Raw genomic sequence first — 20,501 nt, 5'->3', positions numbered from 1 at the left:
GCCGAGCCCTCCCCGGTCTGCGCCCGGACACAGGGCCTAGGAGCCCGGCCAGGGCCACAGGGCAGGCGCCCAGCTACAGGGGACGTGCAGTGTTGGGGGAGGGGACTGGTTGGGCGACCCGGAGCTGGTGCGACTGGAGGTGGCCCGCGAGGGATCGGCGAGGAGCGGTGGAGACCGCGCCTCCCCGCCGAGTTGGGCCGACAGAAAAAGGCCGAGGTCCGGGGTCCTCACCTTTAACGCGTCCCTGGCCGCGGAGACGGTGGGGAGGGGCGGCGCGGGCGGCGCATGCGCGGCGCGACTGGAGCGGCCGGACAGTCCGGCGTCCGGGAACGCTCAGGAGCCGGAGGAGCCGGAAAGCGCCGGGACCCCTCGCGGGGCCTCTGAGCGGCGCGGGCGGACCCGAGCCCCTAGCCCGCCAGCGCCGCTGCCCGCCAGGCCCCGGGGGCGGCGGCCAAGATGTCCGTGCCGGTGAGTACCGCGCCGCCGGGGACCCCGGGCCGGCTGTCCCCCGCCCGGCTGCGACCTCGCCCCGCCCGCTGCGGGCCTGATGCCGCGTTGGCTCCCGTACTGGGGGTCGCCTCACTGGGGCCTGCTCGGCCCCGGGGGAGAGCGCACAGGCTGGGGGAGGCTCCCCCAAGCCGGCCTCTCTGCCCCCGCCTTTCCATCCTCTTTCAGGAGAGCTGGATCGGGCTGGGGTCCGTACTGGCCCCTCGAGGAGCACCCCAAGATGGCTGGGTCGGGAAGACTCTTTGTTGGTCCCCGGGAAACCTCTGGGACAGCTGGGCCAGACGGGAGTCTGCTGCCCGCCAGGACCCCGCACCAGGACGGCTAGGCCTAGCGGGGAGGGGTCTCTGCCGCTCCCAGGACTCCCCCTCCGGGACTGCTGGGCCGGATGAGGGGGTGGGAGGGCTGTGCTGTCCCGCAAAACCTCCCTCAGATTGCTGCCCTGCGGCGCTCCCGGGACTCCCCCGGGGTGGCCAGGTTGGGGCGCGGTCTCTGCCAGTCGCCGGAGCCACCCCTCCCCCAGGACGGCTTGGGTGGATGGGAGCCGTGCCTGCCCTCCACGGCCGATGGGCTCACTTTCCTGGGACGTTTTCCTCCCGCTGCGGAACCCCCGGGGCCCTGACTGACCGGTTCCTCCCCACTGGCCGTAGGGAGTTTTCTGTCCGACACCCCCTCTTCCTGGCCGGGCAGCCTGGCTTCGGCAGACCCCCGGGCCATGGTTCCACACTTGGGCACTGGCATCTCTGAGCATCTCAGTCTCACCTCCTGAGGACAGCAAGTGATCCTGGCTACCCCGGGTAACCAGGCCTCAGGTGCAGGCCCCACATGACAGATGGACAGACTGAAGTGGGAGGTGGGAGGCGGACACCCCGGCGTCCTGCCAGGAAGGGACACCATCTGCACCTGGAGAGCTGTGGCCTCCAGCCATCGTTTCCCTGCCTAGTTAGGGGCTTTTCCCTCCAGAGCCCTGTCCACTCTGGCCTTGTTTCTGGAACTGCTCCTCACGCGGGGGACCCCATCCTTTCCGTGAAGCAGGCAATGGGGGCTTTCTGGCAAGTGGCCTCTTCATTAACTATCCCAGAGTGTGTGCAGATGACCGGAGGGGAGGCTAGCCAAGTGCAAAGCATTGTTATTGCGGAATTAAAGAGCCCGCTCCTGCCCGCCTCCAGAAGTGGTAATGCAGTTACAGATGAAAAAATGAGGGCTTCCAGACTGTGCTGATGTGAGCCCCGCCATCCGTTCTGGTTCAGAGCATAATCGTCTCGTCTTCAGACAGAAAGAAGACAGAGCATGCCTACCAAGCCGTTCCTCTCTTCTGCTCTGCTCTCCTGGCAAGTTCTGGACTTCTCTGACCCAGGGTGTCAGGGGACTGGCCAGCGTCGCTCCTGTGGGCACTGGGCAGAGGGACAAGGTGGACCACCTGGGCCTGCTGGAGGGCCGGTATCCCAGGGCAGTAGTAATTAGAGAATGTCACTCTGGCCACATCCGAGCCTGGGCGGGCCTCTATGGGGAGGTCCCCATTTGATTTGGTTTGGTTGTCCACAGTCAGAGCCAAGCTCTGGACATGCAGTCTGGGATGGCACCCTAACCCCTTGCCTTACAGGACTTTGGGCAGCCTTCCTTGGCACTGTGCCTCATCTGTAACAAGAGAGGGACAGCAGGCTGGGTAGGACTTGGACAGATAGGCACCGTCGTGGGGACCTGCAGCCTGGCCACACCATCACGGGCTCTGAGTCACCTCCTACCCTCTCCCTTGTAGTCACAGCCCAGGAGAATTCTGCTGGGGGTGGGCAGAGGTCTTTGCCATCTGCCCCCTACGTGGCTGGCTGGCAGATCACCGTGACTCTCTCTCCTGGGACCTTGGGCAGTGTGTGAGGTGGTGGGGCCAAGAGGAGAATTCATTTTTGGAACAATCTTGAAGTGTTTGGAAAATTGCTTTCATGTGCTGAGGAGGCCCTGCGGAGGCTTCCAGACTGAGCTGCCTGCTCAAGCCCTGCCCTTGGAACCCAGAGTGGTGACTGCTTAGGGACACGTCTGGGTTTTAAGCACACCCATTCATTTGGGCAGTCTTTTCCTAGATGGGCTGACGCAGGCACTTTGGCCCACAAAAATTATAAGATGCTTCAGAAGGGGATGGGAGGGGAAGCAGGGTGAGAGGTTGGTGGGCCAGTTGTGCGGGGAGCGACCCCCTGAGTGTTGGGGGAGGGGAGATGCTGGGGATCAGCTGGTGTCACCTTGTGATTTGACTCACATGCAGTCCCAGACCCAGAGAGAGGAAGGAGCCAGGGCGTCCCGGCTACCTGCTCAGTGCCCCTTCCTCTGCTCCAGGCGTAGAGCAGTGCAATGCTCGGGTGGTGCCTAGACACCCTGTGCGTATTCCCATGCCTTCCTCTCGCCCAGCGCCTTGGGCCTGACTCTTCCTGCAGCTGAGAGGACACATTTGGAAGGAAATGTGCCACCCACCTCAGACCTCTGGCTGGCATTGGCTTGGGAGTCCATGTTTAGGGGTGGCAGGTGCTGGCCACCCCCGGCCCTGCCAGGTAAGAGGCCAGCTTCCAGCTGCAGAGAGGCCTCCCTGCTGTCTGTTCTGCTTCTTGCTTCCCATCTGTGAAGTGAGTGCGGCCACTCCAGCTCCTCCTGTGCTCCTTTGTTGAGGGATGGCTCCTTTCAGGGATGCTGCCCTGTGTGCTGGGCACTGGGCTCAGGGTCTCATAGGCCCACAGAGGGCCTGCGTCTTGCCAGGGTCACATGGCCAGTGAGAGGTGGAGCAAGGGTGGGAGCCGAATATGGCAGGATCCAAAGCCATAAAATAAGCGTCATCCTTGCATGGCCTCTACTTGTGGGGGCTGCAGCCTGTTGAGCTGTGGACAGCAGCCAACCCTCTACCTATGGCTTCCCAAACATGAGTTTGTGTCACCTCTTTTGCATCCCTGGGAGGCAAAGCACCTTGGGCTCAGAGCAGGTAGCACCCAGGGCTGTGCAGCAGGGTGGGTCTAGCCCCAGCCAGCCCCAGCAGTGGTAGATGGAGATGAGTAGACCAGCCTTGGCATCTGGTTGAAACCTTGGCCAGCAATCCTGGGACTGGCTCTGTGCCAGGCAGTGGTGTGAGTGGGAGAGCTGCCCAAGGAGCCATGAGGGTCTGCCCTGTGGGGTTCATAGTTGGCCTGGCAGCCAGGCAGTGGACAGAGAGAGTCAGAAGAGGCAGTGTCCAGGTTCAAAGTCCGCAGCTTAGGCCCCACTGCCCCTGCTGCACCCTCTCCTGCCGCTGGGCCTTGGCTCAGCCTGTCCCTCCCTCTGTAGGAAATGATCTCCAGCCAGCTGCCTCGTTCACCAGGTCATTCCCATTCACCTCAAGCTCTGTGCCATCATCCGTAGAAAGCCTTCCCAGCCCCGTCTGCCATTGTCCATTTGTTGGTGGGGTGATGTGGTTGTGTCAGGCTCCCTCTTCACACTACAGAACCCATGACTGCTCGCCCCGCTCTCTCTCTCTGCCTTCTGGCTGCAGCTTGCCCCTGGCCGCCTGCTGAGTGTGTGGCCCCAGGAGTACCATGGAGCCCCCACAGGCCAGTGGCTGCATCCCCATGCAGAGCCTGGGGTCTCAGCCACTCTCTTCAGAGCCTTGCTTGAGGCTGAAAGGGGTTCCTGGAGAGGCTGCTTTGGGGTGGGGAGAGTGTTTTGGTGGGTCAAGGGCAAGGGCTCTAGAGTGAACAGTGTTAGCTCTGTGCCTTGAGTGAGTTACTGAACCTCCCTGAGCCTCAGTTTCCTCCTTTGTGTCATGGGGATGTTAACAGCACAGAGCTCCTGGGATTTTGTGAGAATTTGGTGAGGGGTGACCAGACCTGTTAGAAGGAGGGTGATTAAGTAACAGCAGCTACTGCTGTGGAGATTATTGTCTTTATGAGGCCGTGGTTGGCCAGTGCAGTGGCTCAGACCCATTCCTGACTCCTGGGGAGCCAGCGTTGGGAGGAGGCTGGGCTGGGCCCAGGCTCATTGGCCTCTGCCCCTAGGGTTCTGTGGCCCTTTCTTTATGGTCAGTGTGGTTTCTGCCAAGGCCTTGGTGGTGGGATGACCCTGGCCTCTCCCCTGCCCGGGCATGGCCTGCAGGACCCTGGCCTCTTGAGCCTTGGATGGTCAGGTCCTTGTCTTCACTCCACCCAGAGAGTGACCTGCATTGGGGCGACCAGCTGGCCCATCGCATCTATGCAGCTGCTGCCCTGCTCCAAGTGCCCCCAGGAATGAGGTGGCATTGCAGGCCGTGGGAGCCGCTGCAGTGGTGCAGGCCTCTGCTCAGGTGTGGTCTGCAGCAGCCGGGCCAGCACGGGGCAGGCAGGGCCTCTGAGGGAGGCTGGTTCCACCCCTGCCTGGGGATCATGGCTCCTTAAGGGAGGGGCCTACAGCCGGGAGGGTGAGTGGGGGGCTTGGGTGATACCTGCAGACCTCCCCATTTCCTACCACTGGTGCCCTGGTGTTCTGGGGCCCACACCACCTTCCCTCTGTCTGCTTACCTTCACCCCTGGCCTTGGACTTGGCTTTGCTGCAGCCCTGCGTGTGTCCTCCAGGTCAAGCCCCATTGTTTCTATGGGTCACTCTCAGTCCTTGTGTGCTGGGCCATTGTCTCCCTCTCTGCAGGAAAAAGGAAAAAGAATTCTGGGGACAGGTTGGGGACCTCAGTAGAGGTATGGAAGGGATGCTTGCTCTGGTGAGATGGTCACAAGTTGCGGCTCTGAAGTTAATCTCTTCTCCAACGGGGATTAGAGGCTGGGAAGGTTTTTCAGTCATTTTAATTTATTATTTAAGCCCTACCAAATTCCAAGAAGGATTTGAAGCAGATTATAGCAGAAGACACAAATAGTCTGGGATCATGAAAAGATCTGGAATTATGTAATGTATGGGGAAGGAGGAAGAATTATCCCAGAAAGCCTAGGCTCAGTAGGCATCCAAATTTAACTTGAAGCTCCCTCATGGTCAGGGCAAAAAGAGTAGCATGGTGGGTTTAGGCTTGCAGTATCTATTTTTGGTATTTGTAATGCCATGTATTTTTTTTCTTTGCTTTGTTTTATTTTTTACCAGTCGAAACTCTTATTGAGGTAAATTTTACATGTTGTGAAATGTGCAGATGTTAAACATACAGTTAGTTGGATGAGGTTTTTTTTTTTTTTTTTTTTTTTGAGATAGAGTCTCACTCTGTCACCCAGGGTGGAGTGCAGTGGCCTGATATTAGCTCACTGCAACCTCTGTCTCCCAGGTTCAAGTGATTCTCTTGCCTCAGTCTCCCGAGTAGCTGGGATTACAGGCATGTGCCACCATGTCCAGCTAATTTTTGTATTTTTAGTAGAGACACGGTTTCACCATGTTGGCCAGGCTGGTCTCGAACGCCTGAACTCATCCGTCTGCCTCGGCCTCCTGAAGTGCTGGGATTACAGGTGTGAGCCACCGCGCCTGGCAGTTGGATGAGTTTTGATTAATATAGACCTTAATGTAGCCATCAATCGAATCAAAATAACAAATGTCTCCATCACCTCAGAAAGTTCTCAAAAGCCCCCTTACAGTCAAGATTCTATTGACCTGGCTTAAGTTTGCCTGTTCTTAAACTTTCTGCAACTGGAAGCCTACAGTAGATGCACTTTGGGGTCTGGCTTTTTTCTTTTTTTCTGAGACGGAATCTTGCTCTGTCACCCAGGCTGGAGTGCAGTGGCAGGATCTCGGTTCACTGCAACCTCTTCCTCCCGGGGTCAAGTGATTCGCCTACCTCAGCCTCCCGAACAGCTGGGATTATAGGTGCCCACCACTATTCTCAGCTAATTTTTGTATTTTTAGTAGAGACAGGGTTTCACCATGTTGGCCAGACTGGTTTCGAACTCCTGACCTCAGGTGATCCACCCACCTTGGCCTCCCAAAGTGCCAGGATTACAGGCGTGAGCCACTGAGCCAGGCCAGGTCTGGCTTTATTCCTCGAGCATATTGGTTTTATTCTTTTTGGTTTTTTTTTTTTTTTTTTTTTTTTTTTTTAGATGGAGTCTCATTCTGTCGCCCAAGCTGTAGTGCAGTGGCACAATCTTGGCTCACTGCAACCTCCACCTCCTAGGTTCAAGCGATTCTCCTGCCTCAGCCTCCCAAGTAGCTGGGATTACAGGCTCCCGCCACCATGCCCGGCTAATTTTTTGTGTTTTTAGTAGAGATGGGGTTTCACGGTGTTAGCCAGGATGGTCTCAATCTCCTGACCTCGTGATCTGCCCGCCTTCGCCTCCCAAAGTGCTAGGATTACAGGTGTGAGCCACCGCGCCCAGCCAGTTTATTCTTTTTTGTTGCTGAGTAATGTTCCAGTAATGGATGTGCCACAAGATATTTATCCATTCCTTGTGGATGGATATTTGTCTCTACCTTTAGTGTGCTGTGTCTGAGTCTGAGTCTTGCTGTGTTACCTAGCCTGGCCTCCTAGACTCAAATGATCCTCCTGCCTCAGCCTCCCCAGTAGCTGGGACTATAGGCATGAGCCACTGAAGCCAGCTTGTGCTGTGTGTTATTAAGTAGCGGAACACTGGCACTATTGTTGGCAAAATACCCCCATTTAAGTATTTTATAAAACCTGATATCCAATTGTATGCCTTGAGGCATGCCTAGAGATCTGTGCCCCCAAATCCTGGATCTACCAAAGTTACTTGTTTGCCCAGAAAGTGGTATGACCACACTCCTCCCTGTCCCAGACCTCACCAAGTGTCTTAGAGTTTAAACTGCCTCTTCGCAGGTTATCTGGGAGGTTAAGTGTCTTAGGCTGTAGAGTCATTTGTGTTTCTGCCAGGGCCTGTGACCACTCCAGAGGTCCTGGTTGGGAGGTTTCTAAGGAGAGCAGGAGGCGGGAGAGGATGGAGCAGAAGCTACCTGCGTCCCTCCTCCTCCTCCTTCCCAGCCCATGCAGATTCCTGGGCTCTCTCTTTTTTTCCCTGGCCATCTGCCAAGGCACCCCTCCAGGCAGACACTCCTTGCTGCTCCTGCCCCAGCGCTGGAAGCCCTAAGCCCAGGAGGCACGCACCACTGAGCCAAGACTGAGGAGGGTAGAGGGAGACTCCCTGCGTCCCTGGCCCCAGCATCTGGGTTTCTTCTGTGTGCTCCTGCGGCCACACTGGCTCTTCACGCCGAAGGAGTTGGCTTGCCTGTGCTATTTTTACGAATTTTTGCTGTTATTTTTTTCTGCATAATGAGTCTTAGCAAAAGATTCACACATCTGCTCAAATGTCACCTCCGCAGAGAAGCCCCCAAGCACCTTGTGTAGAACAGCCTCCCCCATCCCTCTGCTGTCTGCTTTGCAAGCATTTATGTTTGTGCCCCTTAACACACACCTTGGAGTGTGAGTTCCCTGAGGACACGGCTGTCCTTTTACACAGCAGTGCTGCCAACAGTTAGACCTCAGTCAGGAGGCGCAGATGCATGAGTGTTGCTTTATAACATGCATAGTGAAAGGGACTGCAACCAGCCACTTCCTACTTTCCCCAGGGCAGTCCAAGAGGAGACCCTGCCTGCCTCCAGTGTTGGCGGGTGGATCTGGGGGCAGCAGAACTCCAAGGAAAGATTTTGCCCCAGTCTCTCAGACAAGGTTTCGGGGAAGGTGAGGGATGCTTAGGGCATCTGAGGAGCGGTGTCTGTGCAGGCTGTAGGGAGAGCAGGGAGGGCTTGGTTGCGGGATGGGCTTAGCACATGGGGTAGGACAAGGGAGGGTGCGCCCTGGTGCCCAGCGGGGTGGGGCCAGTGTGTGATGGCACAGGGTGTGGGTATGCTGCGGGCAGTGGGACACTAGGGTACCACTGTGTGCTTGCCAGCCGCCTGTGCCATCAGTCTTACGGCCCCAGGGTGGGCAGGGCTGCTGGTGGTGGGTACATTTAACAGATGGGCAAACTGAAACCTGAGCAGTACAGTGACTGGCTGAAGGCCCACGGCGAGTTGGAGTCATTAATATCTGCTCCCTTCCTCTAGTCTAAGCCTGGGCGAGAGCCTGAGCCTGGGTCTCCCAGGGCAAAGGAGCCTTTATCTGTAGGCCGGCGTAGGCTCCAGTGGGACACCCAGCCTAGCCCCACGATGCTGTCCAAGGAGGGAGAAAAAGCATTGCTTTTCCACCAGGCACGGTGGCTTACGCTTATAATCCCAGCACTTTGGGAACTCAAGGTGGGAGGATCACTTGAGCCCAGGAGTTGGAGACGAGCCTGGGCTCGTGAAACCCCATTTCTACAAAAAAAAAAAAAAATTAGCCAGGCATGGTGGTGCACACCTGCAGACCCAGCTAGTCAAGAGGCTGAGGTGGGAGGATCGTTTGCGCCTAGGAGGTTGAGGCTGCAGTGAGCGGTGACTGTGCCACTGCACTCCAGCCTGGGTGACAGAGAACTTGTCTTTAAAAAAAGAAAAAAAAGCATTGCTTTCCCTGTGGCTGCCACAGCTCTGTCTTCCCTGTATCCACTCTTTCCGTCACTGCCACCCAGAGCCCCCAGGGTCCCCTATTGTGATTCCACTGACCCCTGGCCTGCTGACCCCAGCAGAGTGGCCAGGTGGGTATCTGTGGGTGTGGGCACCTGTGTTCTACGAAAGCGGCCGGGAGTGGGCAGCAGCTGATGTGTGAAGTCACCCCCCTCCGCCCAGTACACTGGGGTTGGTTGCCATGGGAGAGCAGATGGCTGGGCTGGGTTGGGCTGGGGAGGCCTCCTGACCACACCCTCATCCCTGCCCACCCGGCCAGTCAGTGGAGAGCTGGGCAGCCCCCAGCTATGGAGCTTCCTCTCTGAGGACAAGGACAGAGCTTGCCCCTTTGCCCCTCTTTCCCCCTTCCAGCCGGGACTGAGCCCCTCTCTTCCCCCTCCCCCAGGCAGTGCTGAGGGGCTGCCTCTGCCATAGGGCGCAGATTCAGGAGGAGGACCTGGTGGTCAGCAGCGGGGCAAAGTGCACATGGCCCCTCCTCACTGCACACAGGGGCGCCGCTGGTCCAGGAGGACCTTTCTGGGAGGGCCCTGTGCTGGTGCCTGCCCCACCTGCCAGCCCCAGGAGGCTGGGCAGGAGGGGAGAGCTGAGGGAGGAGCGTGCAGAAGAGGAAGGGGTCGCTGGGGTGGGCGGAGAGCCTCTGAACGGCACACTGGGGCTGCCTTGCTGGCCCACTCCGGCCTTGGGCCGCTGTGAGCTGAGCCCCTCTCCGAGGCAGGCACCTACGGCAGGGGCCTCTGCTGCTTGTTAATTTCCAGATAATTTGGAAAGTTGTGCTGCCTCTTCCAGTCCTGTTTCTGACAGGCCTGAAGTGGAGGCGTAGGGCTGGATTTAGTGGGATGCGGGCCAGGACTCGGAGTGCAGGGAGGCCCCACCCCACCCCTGTGCTGTGTCCCTTACCTGGCAGCTCTGCCCACACACCTTGGATACTGCCCCTGCCCCCGGGTCTCTGGGGACTGGCCTTGGGCATGCCAAAGGGGATGACCACTGGAGGGATTTGGCTTCAGGCTGTAGGGCCCGCCCACCTTCCCACAGTCAGAGCTACTACTGTAATGACAAACACTGCCCTGCAGTCACTCCACCCTCGAGAGCAGGGGAGGATGGGAAGCGCTTTATGGTAACAGCTCCAGCTTGAGTCCTGAGTGCACGCTCTGCGGTCTGGGGTCACCTGGGGTGCTTACCGGTAGGCACACGCCTGGGTTATGAGGTGGAGGGTGCGAGCTCTGCTGGCCATGGGAGCTGTGTGGGGCATTGTCCCTCTCTCTGCCTCCAGGTAGCCATCGTTCCGTCCTGGTCCCAGGGCAGCAGTGACGAATGACTGGTGTTGGGGTGTGGGCTGTCCGTTCTGTGTGTGACAGTAGGTTCACCTCTGTGCTATCCACAAAGGTTCCGTGCCCTCGCCTGGGTTTTGTTTTGTTTGTTTGTTTGTTTGTGATGGAGTTTCGCTCTCTCGCCCAGGCTGGAGTGCAATGGCACCATCTTGGCTCACTGCAACCTCTGCCTCCCAGGTTCAAGTGATTCTCCTGCCTCAGCCTCCTGAGTAGCTGGGATTACAGGCATGTGCCACCACGCCCGGCTAATTTTGTATTTTTAGTAGAGACGGGGTTTCACCATGTTGGTCAGGCTGGTCTTGAACTCTTGACCTCAGATGATCTGCCTGCCTTGGCCTCCCAAAGTGCTGGGATTACAGGCATGAGCCACCGCGCTCAGCTGTTTTTTGTTTTTTTTTTTTTTGAGATGGAGCCTTGCTGTATCGCCCAGGCTGGAGTACAGTGGCGTGATCTCAGCTCACTGCTTCCTCCACCTCCTGGTTCAAGCAATTATCCTGCCTCAGCCTCCTGAGTAGCTGGGATTACAGGTGCCCGCCACCATGGCCAGCTAATTTTTGTATTTTTAGTAGAGACGGAGTTCCACCATGTTGGACAGGCTAGTCTCGCCTCCTAAAGTGCTGAGATTACAGGCGTGAGCCACCTCGCCCAGCCTCGCCTTAGTTTTGAGCTTGCCACTGTGAGTGTCCAGCCTAGGGGGATGGCGTCAGCTCGCATTGGCCCTCCAGAGATACCGTTTCTTCCTGTTCCTGGGGCTGGCAGTGCTCACCTCCGGCCTCAGGAAATCCTCTCCTGCTGCCGCTCCCAGAGCCGGCCATCAACCGAGCCCACCCTCACTGCTGCTGGGAGGCTGAGGCTTCAGGAGGGGAAGGGGCTGTGTGCCTTTACATTGTGCAAACTGGTTTTAGCCTGCTCTTTTCATTTTAGTTTGTTGTAAGCATTTTCTAGCATTATTTCAGTCTTTGGAAGAGGCCATCTAATAGCTGCAAGCTATTCTATTGAGGGGCTGTGGTTTGTCTTACCGGTCCCCTAGAATTAGCATTGATAGGTAAGCCTGTTTTGCTCCATGCTTTGCTGTCATAAATGCTGCAGTGGACATTGGTGAGCATCGAGCAAGAAAAGTTCTGTGCAGTGGGTCTGTCCTGAAGGCAGACCTCAGAAAGCCCAAAGAGCAGGAACCCTATCCCAGGCTTATCTTTCCACTCGGGTCCAATATAACCCCCTCCACTCCAGACACTTAGTGTCCTGGTGTGCTGGGTCCACCTGTTTTCTGTACAAACAGCTATTCCAGGCCCTGAGGGGTTGGAGACATCCCTTCCAGCCTGTGAGCTCATCTTCAACCTGGCTGGAGGTGCCAGGCCACTCCTGGGATGACACAACTGTCTGGGAGGGCCCTGTGCTGGTGCCCCGGCCACATATCTGCAGCTGTCTCCCTTGGTCCGGCAACAACCTCTCCCAGCTCCTCCTTTTTCAGGGCCTCTCTCCTTGCTGCCAGTTCCACTGTGTGTATATGCATGCGTGTGTGCTGTGTGTATGCAAGTGTGTGCCTCTGCACTTAGGCGTGACTTAACCACCCCCATCCTCCAGACTGGGGCAGCCTCAGATTTCTTCACCCAGGCCAGCCTATCCCATGAGGGCCACCTCTGAGGTCCCACCCAGTTAACAAATGTTTACTGCACCCCTTCTCACCAATGGGGCTAAACTTAGTCGGGTGGGGGTGGTGCTGGCCCCAGTGCTGAGCTCAGTTTTACTGGGGAGGAGGGTGCTTAGGTCTCAGTTGCCTGTCCTTTTGAATCTGAGTGTGACAGGGGTCTTTGGCTTTCTGAGCCTGGAGTGCTGCTGTCCCTGTCCCTAGATTCCCTTCCTGCTGCAGGGTGGGCTGAGGTCTAGCAGCCCCATTTCTTCCCTGGCCCTGTCCCTTCTGTGCCCCGAAATGTGTGGGATGGGGCAGTGGTTGGTAAACTGGGTCTCGGTCTCTTCATGTGAAAAATGGGGCTAGGCTGGGTGCAGTGGCTCACACCTATAATCCCAGCACTTTGGGAGTCTGAGGCAGGTGAATCACTTGAGGTCAGGAGTTCGAGACCAGCTTGACCAATATGGTGAAACCCCATCTCAAAAAAAAAAAAAAAAAAATTGGGGCTAACGGTGAGCCTGTTTTGCAGGATTGCTGTGTGCACAAAATAAGTGCATGGCATAGGGCCCCTGGCACTGGCTGGGCGCGGAGGCTGTGCTGGGTATGTGGGGCTGCATCCCTGTACTTGACAGCGGAGGTCCCGGGAGGCTGGACTGGGGGTGGGGTGAGGTTCTGCCCCCATATACCCCAGCCAGAGCCTGCCCAGTGGGTGCTCCTCCCCCACCCCCCAGCTACATCCCCTTCAACACTGTGGGGCTTAACTCCTGGGGCCTTGTTTCCAAAGCGGAAATGCCATTCTGGGAGGCACAGGCTTTGGGAGGAGGGAATTTAAGTGGAAAAGGAGCAAATTTTTGAAATGCCTGTGTCGGAGCCTGTTCCCTTTGCTGCCTCCCGCTCACACCAGCAGCCCCACCCGCAGTGCTGTTCTAATCCAGCTACTGGGGGAGAAGGGTCTCATCCCCCAAGGTTCCAGGCATCCACCTCCTCTCTGCACCGCCCTCCTTGGCCACCTAGGATGGAGCAGGGGCCAGCTCCCTTGAGGGCCAGGCCTTTTGTGTCCCTGCCTGTCCCTGCAGAGACTGCTGCCTGGAGCCCTGCCAGCAGGGCACTGCCTGCCCATGAGGCCTGGTCTCCCCTCCCCACAGAAGTGGAGGCCCAGGGATGACCTCAGGCTCCTGAGGGTTCCGCTGGTTCAGACCTGCTCTCTGGGAAGCTGGCGTGCCAGCCAGGCTGAGGAGTGGGTGGCTGGACAGGGTCAGGGTGCAGGAGGGGCCCAGCACAGCTCTTGGGAACAAGCAGGAGGAGATGCTCCAGGCAGCTTCCCTGAAGGCTGGCTCCTCTTCTGAGGCGAGGTGGGCTGTGTCAGGGAGGCACAGGGTGTTGACTAGCTGTTCTGTTCCTCCTGAGGACTTTGGGTCACGCTCTGTCTCATCCCACTGCTCCTTCCTCACCCGCTGTGCTGTGAGTTCTGGCCAATGCTTCCCAAGCCAAATATTGAGGAAATGCAGACGTCCAGTTTTTTGGGAGGGGTGGGACACAGGAGTCTGTTTTTTAACTAGCTCCCCAGAGCACCTGAGCAGCCAAACCTGGGCTGTCCTAGCCCCTTTTCAGACGAGAAAGGAGCCCAGAGAGGGGAGAGGGCCTGCCAAGGTGGCACATCTGGCCAGGCGCTGCGTAGGCTGAGCCCTGGGGGTCAGGCAGAGGGGCAGCTGCAGGCGCACCTGGGCTTGTGTCTTTCATAGGCCATGCTTGAGAATTCTCTGCTGCGTGAAGCCGGGTCTACCCCGCTGCCTCCCTGCCACCGGAGCTGCCTCGTGGCATCCCATTGCTCAGCCAGTGGCCCAGGATTGTTGACTGAGAGTCCTGTCTGGTCTGGACCAGGCTCGGTCCTATGATCTCCCTGCAGATTGTGTGTCCCTGGCCTGGCCCAGGGGCTCTGGCACCCTGGTTCTGCTGCACGGGGTGACAGTCACTGACCTGCAACCGAGCAAGGGGCGACTCAGAGCCAAGGTTGTCTCCACTCGGTTTCCCCCGGGTGATTCTTCCTTCTCTCTCCCTTATTCCCCCAGTGCCGCTCTCCTACCCCATGTCGCTGAAGCAGATGAGTTGGAGCAGGACTCAGGAGGGTACTGGGCCCAGGTTTTATTTAGGCTGAACCTAGGAATGAGGAATGAGAGGAGGCAGATCAGCTGGAGGACCAGCCCGAGTCCCCAGATGTCGGCACAATGCAGGGGAAGGTAGGTGCTGCCCGTGAAAAGCGCTGGGTCGAGAGCTCGCCAGCCTTCGTGCTTGAGGCTTCATTTCCTGGGGTCCTTACACGGTGGGACCGTCTACAGTCGGAGCTGTGGTGGTGGTGATTCTTCTCCTGCAGGCTGGGGCACGCCCCACCCCTTTCCCTCTAGATTCAGGTTTGAGTCCCACGGCCCATGGACACGCGAGGAATGCCCTGGGGTTGGTTAGCGGGAAAGACAAGTCGACTTGAGGCCGTGTCTCGGCTCTGGAGGAGGAAGGCAAACCGGGCAGCCTTCCCAGAAGTGGAGGCGTTTGCGTAGGCCTTCGGTGCGTTCTCGCCTGGGTGGAAGGCGGGGAAGTGCATTTGTTGGAAAGCGGTGTCCTCTGCCCTAGGCTGGAAGCCTGGCCTCGGGCAGGGGCCTGGAGCCTCGGGGTGGGAGGTGGGGGGCGGGGCGGGGGGCGGCCCCTACTGGGCGGGCTTCTGTCTGCGCGCCCGCGCCCCCGACAGGCGGCTTATTTGCATGGAGAGTGGCGGCGGCCAATGGGCGCGCGCGGCTGGGCATGCTGGGATCTGGCTGGGCCGGCTGGGCCGCGGCGGCGGGCGGAGCGCGGCTGGACCGGCTCTGGGTGGCCGAGGCGGCAGCTGCGCGGCGGCACTGGGGCGGCTGCGGCGCGCTTGGAGCCCCGAGGGCACGCGGCCCGGGCAGCTCGGTGTGCGCCCCCGCGGGAGCCGGGGCCCCAGGCCCGCTGGACACCATGAACCACCTGGTGAGGGCGCCAGGCGGGGCCGGGCCGCGTCCGGGCTTCGAGGCGGCAGCGGGCTGGAAGGGGTTAAGCGAGCGGCATTTCCTGCCGGACCTGCGGGGCCTGGGAACCGCCGGCCGTTGTCCGCGGCCCCGGGACCTCCTTCTGCCCTGGCCGGGAAGCCGGGAGGCAGGAACCGCGGGGGCTCCGGAGCCTGTGCGCCTCGGGGGCGTTGGCGGGGCCGGGCGCGGGGGCCGCCAGCCGGCAGGAGGGTTCCTGTGTCGGGAAAGTGGCTGGCGGGGCCCGCACTCCCCTGCCGACGGCCGCCTACTGTGTCACCTTGGGCCTCTGCGCCCTGCCTCCGAGCCTCAGTTTCCTTGGCTGCGAGGAGGGGCCGTTGAGCCTCGAGCGGGTGGTCTGGCTGGTGTGGCGTGGGGACTGCCCACCGCTCCCGGAGAGGGAGGAGCTCCGGGGGACCGAGGCCGGGCGGGCAAGTGCGTGGCGCCAGCCGGGAAGGCTGCGCGGCCGGAGCACCCGGCTCCGGTTAATGATTCACTCCGGCCGTCGGCGCCGGGTTCCGGGAGCGGAGCGGGGGTGGGGGCGGGCGCACCGCGGGCTTTACAGCCCCGCACGCCGATCGCGGGTGGAAGCCGGGTCCTGGCCACAGGAGTCCTAGCCGCACGCGAGTGTCGCGGGAGGGGGCCAGGGCCGGGTTCTGCAGTGTGGACATGAAGGCTTTGGAGTCCATGGTTTGGGGACCCGCAGAGCTAGAGCAGGGTCAGGGCTGCCTCTCGAGGGTCCGAGAGGCTGATCGCTGGGCCGAGGTGAGGGAGTTGGGAAAGCTGAGATTTGCCTAGGGGTGCGGGGTGAGCGGCTTATGGCCTGGAAGATGTTGAGGTTTCGAGTTCCAGATAGGGGATATCAGTTCCTTTTCCACCACAAGGCTCCCGTTCCCTCCTGAGAGTCCCTGGTTTCCTTTCCCACACCCCTCCCGGGGCCCGCTGCAGCTTTGGTCACCTTCTCAGAATGACCATGGGTTGATCTCTTCTTTGCTAGTGAGATGTTTCCCATCGCCCTGGGCCGGGGCACGCCCCCTCTTGTGCCCATTCCTTTCCCTCGGTGGAGAGTTGGGTGGTGGGGGCTGGCCGGCCTGTGAGAGGAGGTGTCGAGGTGCTTGGAGAATCGGGGCCCAGGTACGGGGGTGGCGGGGCTGTGGGGAAAGGAGCTTTGGGGAGGAGCTGCTGACACTTCCTCCTGGCACTGCTTGCCCAGGAGCTGGGTGGAGGCAGGGCAGGGCAGGGCAGTCCCAGGTTCTGCCAGGAAAGTCACCTTGGGCTGGGGCAGGAGGCTTGGAGTCTCTGGCCGTTACTGTTTGCCTGAGCAGGAGGGTGAGCACTGTGTACTGGTACCATGGCCCCAGGTCTGGGCGAGGGATGGAAATAAGGACAGTGCCACTAGGGCCTCCTGTCTGTGCAGGAAGGGCCTTGAGACAGCTCCTCAAACCCCTTTCCCATTATACGGATGGTGCAGATGGGGACACTGAGGTACAGAGAGACAGTCAGTTGTCCTCAGAACTGGATCCAGAACCTCCTCTCCTGGCATGGCCTCCAGTGCAGCACCACGTGTGGCCTCTGAACTCCCAGTCTGGGATTGGGGGAGCTCTGGTCCTTGGGGGACCACCATGCTCTTTTGGAGTTGTCAACTTGGTAGGAACCCTCTGGTTCCAAGGCTGTGCCTTTGTGGCCCTCTCCTGGCATCTGCTGTCCCTTTAGGAGGTCCTACTACCCTTTTCTTCTGAGCCTGGACAACTCCTTCCCTTGCCCCCAGGAGCCCACAGCCGGCTGAACCAATTAACTGGTCAGCTAGAACCAACCAGCAGGGGAGGTGCACTCCAGGGGGGCTTCTTGGAGGAGGCAGTATTGGAGTCAGAGTTGAAGTGTGGGGCGTGGGGTTGGATGATAGGGAAGTTTCCCCAGCAAAGACACTGGGCAAGCCTCTTCCTCGGCCCCCAGATAAGGGGCTGCAGGGTGGTCTCCCTGTAAGAGGGTGGGGCTCTGCCCTCTGTCAGGCCCTTCCTGGCCCTCCGAGCACAGGAGAGGCCCTGGCTCCACCTGTGTCTTGCTTCCCTGACTTCCTCCCACCTCTAGGTTCTAGCCTGGGGCAGAAGTAGGGTGGAGGGGTGGGTCTAGCCTCCTTGATGACACAGTTGGGGTTGGAGGTGGGGGCTACCCCTATTCTGGGCCTGGTGCTGTCCCTGAAGTCAGGGGTCAGCCTCACACTGAGCTCTCTGCCAAAACCCCGGATCACAAGCATGAGCTCCAGCAGGTCCGCTTGAGTGAACCCCGCTGATCCTGCCTGCAGGGGTACAGGCCTGGGGCCTGCCAGCCGTCCCCACTCTCCGCGGGGTGTTTTGGGTTGCAGGTTCCATATCCCGAAGCAGGAGGGCCCTCCCCATGCCATCTCCTCTGCCCAGCCTCTTAGGGACAGTGCCTGGGATGCCCTGGCTGGAGTGGGGACTGGGGCATGCTTTCAGCCCATAGCTGGCCCTGGGCATAAAGGCATCTGCTGTGGTGCTGCAGCCAAGGCCAGGCTGTGCCCTGTGCTTGTGTCGGGGAGCCCTTGGCCGTGGCCAGCCCACAGGTGGCTTTGTATTCCCTCCTGCTGCTGAGTGTCAACGCGTGGAGCTGAGGGCCTGCACGCCTTCCCTGCCCTCCTCCTCTCCGACGATTCACGCCCTCCTAAGGCTGGCAGGATAGGAGCCATGCTCCCCCCTGGGGTGGCTCTGGAACGTGGGCCCTGTGCACAGGCTATGTCGTCTGCCCATACCCTAGCTGCCTGCCTCCCGGGCACCCAGGACTTAAGCCCAGACCCTGGCCACCCAGTTGTCTGTGGGAGTATTAGGGGAAGATGCCACTAAGGCTGGCAGGTCCTGGAGTTCCACCCAGGATGGGGACATGGGGGAGGGAAGAGGAGGTGCCCCTCAGAGCCCGAGGCCAGGACCAAGTAGGGTGATCAGGACCCCCTCCAGGCGGGTCCCGGGTGCGGATGGCCAGTTGGGCGCATGCTTATTGGGCCTGCATCTGTTGGCCACGGAGGCTCTTTGGGACAAGCAAATAGAATGCCCCAGAAATAAACTTGGCCCAAGTTTGCGACGGTTCCGGGTATGAAAGAAGTCAGTGTTTCCCAAGTGCCTGCTATGTGCGAGGCTCTGTGCTGGGGCGGGTGCATGTGTGCGTTGGGGGCGTGGAAAGGAGGGGTGGGAAAGGCCTGTGACATTTCCTCTCGTGGTTTCCACGAACCCAGGCATCACCCCTCGGTGGAGATAAAGTGGAGCCACCCAGCTCCACCGTGTCTCATCCTGGGGTCGGCCTCTGCTGCTTCTGGACTCGGTGACCCTGGGCTGTCAGGGAGCTTCTGAGCCTTGGTTTTCCTGTCTAGTAAGATGGAGGTAATCGTGTCTTATGGGGTTGTTTTGAGGGTGAAATGAGCTAGTGGCTGTGTGGGAAAGAGCTCTGCCTCCCGCGGGGAGGAACTGTGCTGTTCTGATTGTTGTGAACTTGGTGACGGGTGTGGCACTGTTACCCATTTCCTTGTCTGCCCCCAACCCTGGGGTCTTGGGCAGAGACCAGGAGTTCTTGCCATTTTCTCCCAGCTCCCACCTTGTGCTGGCTTGCGGGTGCTGAGGTCACATTTGCTGGGTGAAAGGGTGCAGGCCAGATGGGAGCCAGGCCTGGCAGAGACGGTTTTGGTCAGCAGTGATACCTGCAGTGTTCTCTGCAGTTGGCTTGGGCTGGCCCTGCTCCTGAGAACTCCTGGGTTGTCCCTTCAGGCAACCAGGGAAGGCTCCTTGGAGTAGCAGCATCTCCCCTTACCACTCCCTGACACCAGCTTCCGCCCGACCCAGAGAAGGAGTTTGGGGACAGCCACAGCACGTCCAGGGCTCCCAAGGCAGCTGGCAGAGCCAATGAGGAGACCCCAACACCCATCCGACGGCTGCAGCTCTCCCTGATGTGTGCCACCCGCAGCCCTGGTCCCAGCCGCTCTGCTTCTCAGGGCCTGCCTGCCCAGCCCGGGTGGATGTGGTGCCCAGGCGGGCCCCGGGGACACAATGAGGGCCATTCTCAGAGCCAGGCAGAGCCTGTGGGGCAGTCCTGTCAGTCCCATGTGCAACAGCTGGGATACTGTTTGGGGAGTGCTGGCATCAGGCTGGGGCTTTCCTCCTCTAGCCCTGCCCTCTGGGATGAGCAAGCCCCCAGGGGCCTTCCTGGGTTCCTCTGGTGCACATGCCCTGGAGTTACCCTTCTGAAGGAGGTAGACTTGTCCTCCTGTCCTGGGTGCCTGGGGTCCAGGGGTGTGAATTGGGCTATGTCAAGACATGCTGGGCAGTACTGTGAGGTGGGGGCAGAGGGGAGGAGGTGTCCCAGGAGGAGCCTTCGTGGAGGAGATGATAGTCCAGCATGTTCTGAAGTGGGAGTAGGGTGCGGCAGGAGTTAGGTACCAGAGAATGGGTGAGTCAGGCAGCAGCCTCCACTGTGCCTCGGACACAGGTGGCTGACAGTGTCCACCTTGACTGGCTTTGCACTCCTTCTGAGGTCACAGTTGTGTCCCTTGAAAACTTGGGCAGGAGCACCTGACTGGCCCAGCTTGGGTCATGCCCTAGGCCCAGCAGTGCGGGAGGCCAGGAAAGTAGGCTTGGGGAGGCTGGCCTCTCCTCCAGTTTGGAGCATGGCAGGGGTTCCGGGGGAGGCTGCTGGGGGGCCTGCGAGCATGTCCAGAGCAGGAATGCTTGGGGTGGTGTGTGCTTTGCTTGTCTGGGCTTATCTGGCCATGGGAAGCTGGTTGTGTGGATGACGTTCACTGAGCTGTGCACGCATCATTCATGGAGTCTGCGGTGTGAGTCCTTTTGCCGCTCCAGGGTCACAGCCTGCCTCACTGCTCCAGCCCCCTGGCTGAGACCCTTCCTCTGCCCCATGCTCTTCTCAGACAGGAATCCTGTGGAATGTCATCTCTTTGGGGAGGCCGTCTCTGACCCTGTATGCAAAGGCCTGCTCCCACATTATTTTTGGCACCCCACTTTCTTCCCCGTGAAAGCGAATTGTTTGGTGTCTTTCTGTCCCACTACAGTATAGGCCCGGTTCAGACAGAGGCCTCGTCCACTAGGCCTGCGCTACCTCTGCGGAGCCCAGCCAAAGCAGGGGCCAGGCGAATCTTTTGTTAAAAGAACAATGCGCGCTGGGCACAGTGGCTCACGCCTGTAATCCCAGCACTTTTGGGAGTCTGAAGCTGGAGGATCACTTGAGCCCAAGAGTTTGAGACCACCCTGGGCAACATAAGGAGACCCCATCTCTACACAAAATTAACTGGGCGTGGTGGTGTATGCCTGTAGTCCTAGCTACTTGGGAGGCTAAGGTGGGAGGTGGCTGAGGTGGGAGGATCACTTGAGCCTGGGAGGTTGTTGCAGTGAGAGCCATGATCGCGCTACTGGGCAATACAGCAGAACCCAGCCTCAGACAAAAAAAAAAAAAGAACAATCCTATGAAACGAAGGCTGTCGTCCAGCAGAGAGGATCTAGGTGCTCAGAGAGGCTAAGGGATTTGCCC

General features: G+C 59.3%; 1 protein-coding gene across 6 annotated transcripts in view; it reads left to right on the top strand.

Moving 5' to 3' along the window:
- Positions 1-276: 276 nt before the first annotated feature.
- BCAR1 (BCAR1 scaffold protein, Cas family member) overlaps positions 277-20,501 on the top strand; it is a 37,926-nt gene continuing 17,701 nt past the window's right edge. For 2 of the 6 annotated variants that reach the window (XM_054453546.2, XM_063654542.1), the window contains exons 1-2: positions 277-468; positions 13,995-14,162. In XM_054453546.2, the coding sequence (XP_054309521.2) occupies positions 14,151-14,162 (12 nt within the window). In that variant the 5' untranslated portion in view covers positions 277-468; positions 13,995-14,150. Of the gene's footprint in view, positions 469-13,994; positions 14,163-14,737; positions 14,926-20,501 lie in introns of those variants that run through there. The other 4 variants (XM_063654541.1, XM_054453547.2, XM_063654539.1 and 1 more) reach the window with 4 other exon arrangements.

This window comes from Pongo pygmaeus, chromosome 18 (genome assembly GCF_028885625.2).
Source record: "Pongo pygmaeus isolate AG05252 chromosome 18, NHGRI_mPonPyg2-v2.0_pri, whole genome shotgun sequence".
Classification (NCBI taxonomy): Eukaryota; Metazoa; Chordata; class Mammalia; order Primates; family Hominidae; genus Pongo; species Pongo pygmaeus.
Note: the sequence above shows the minus strand (reverse complement) of the source record. Positions and strands in the feature narration are given on the sequence as shown.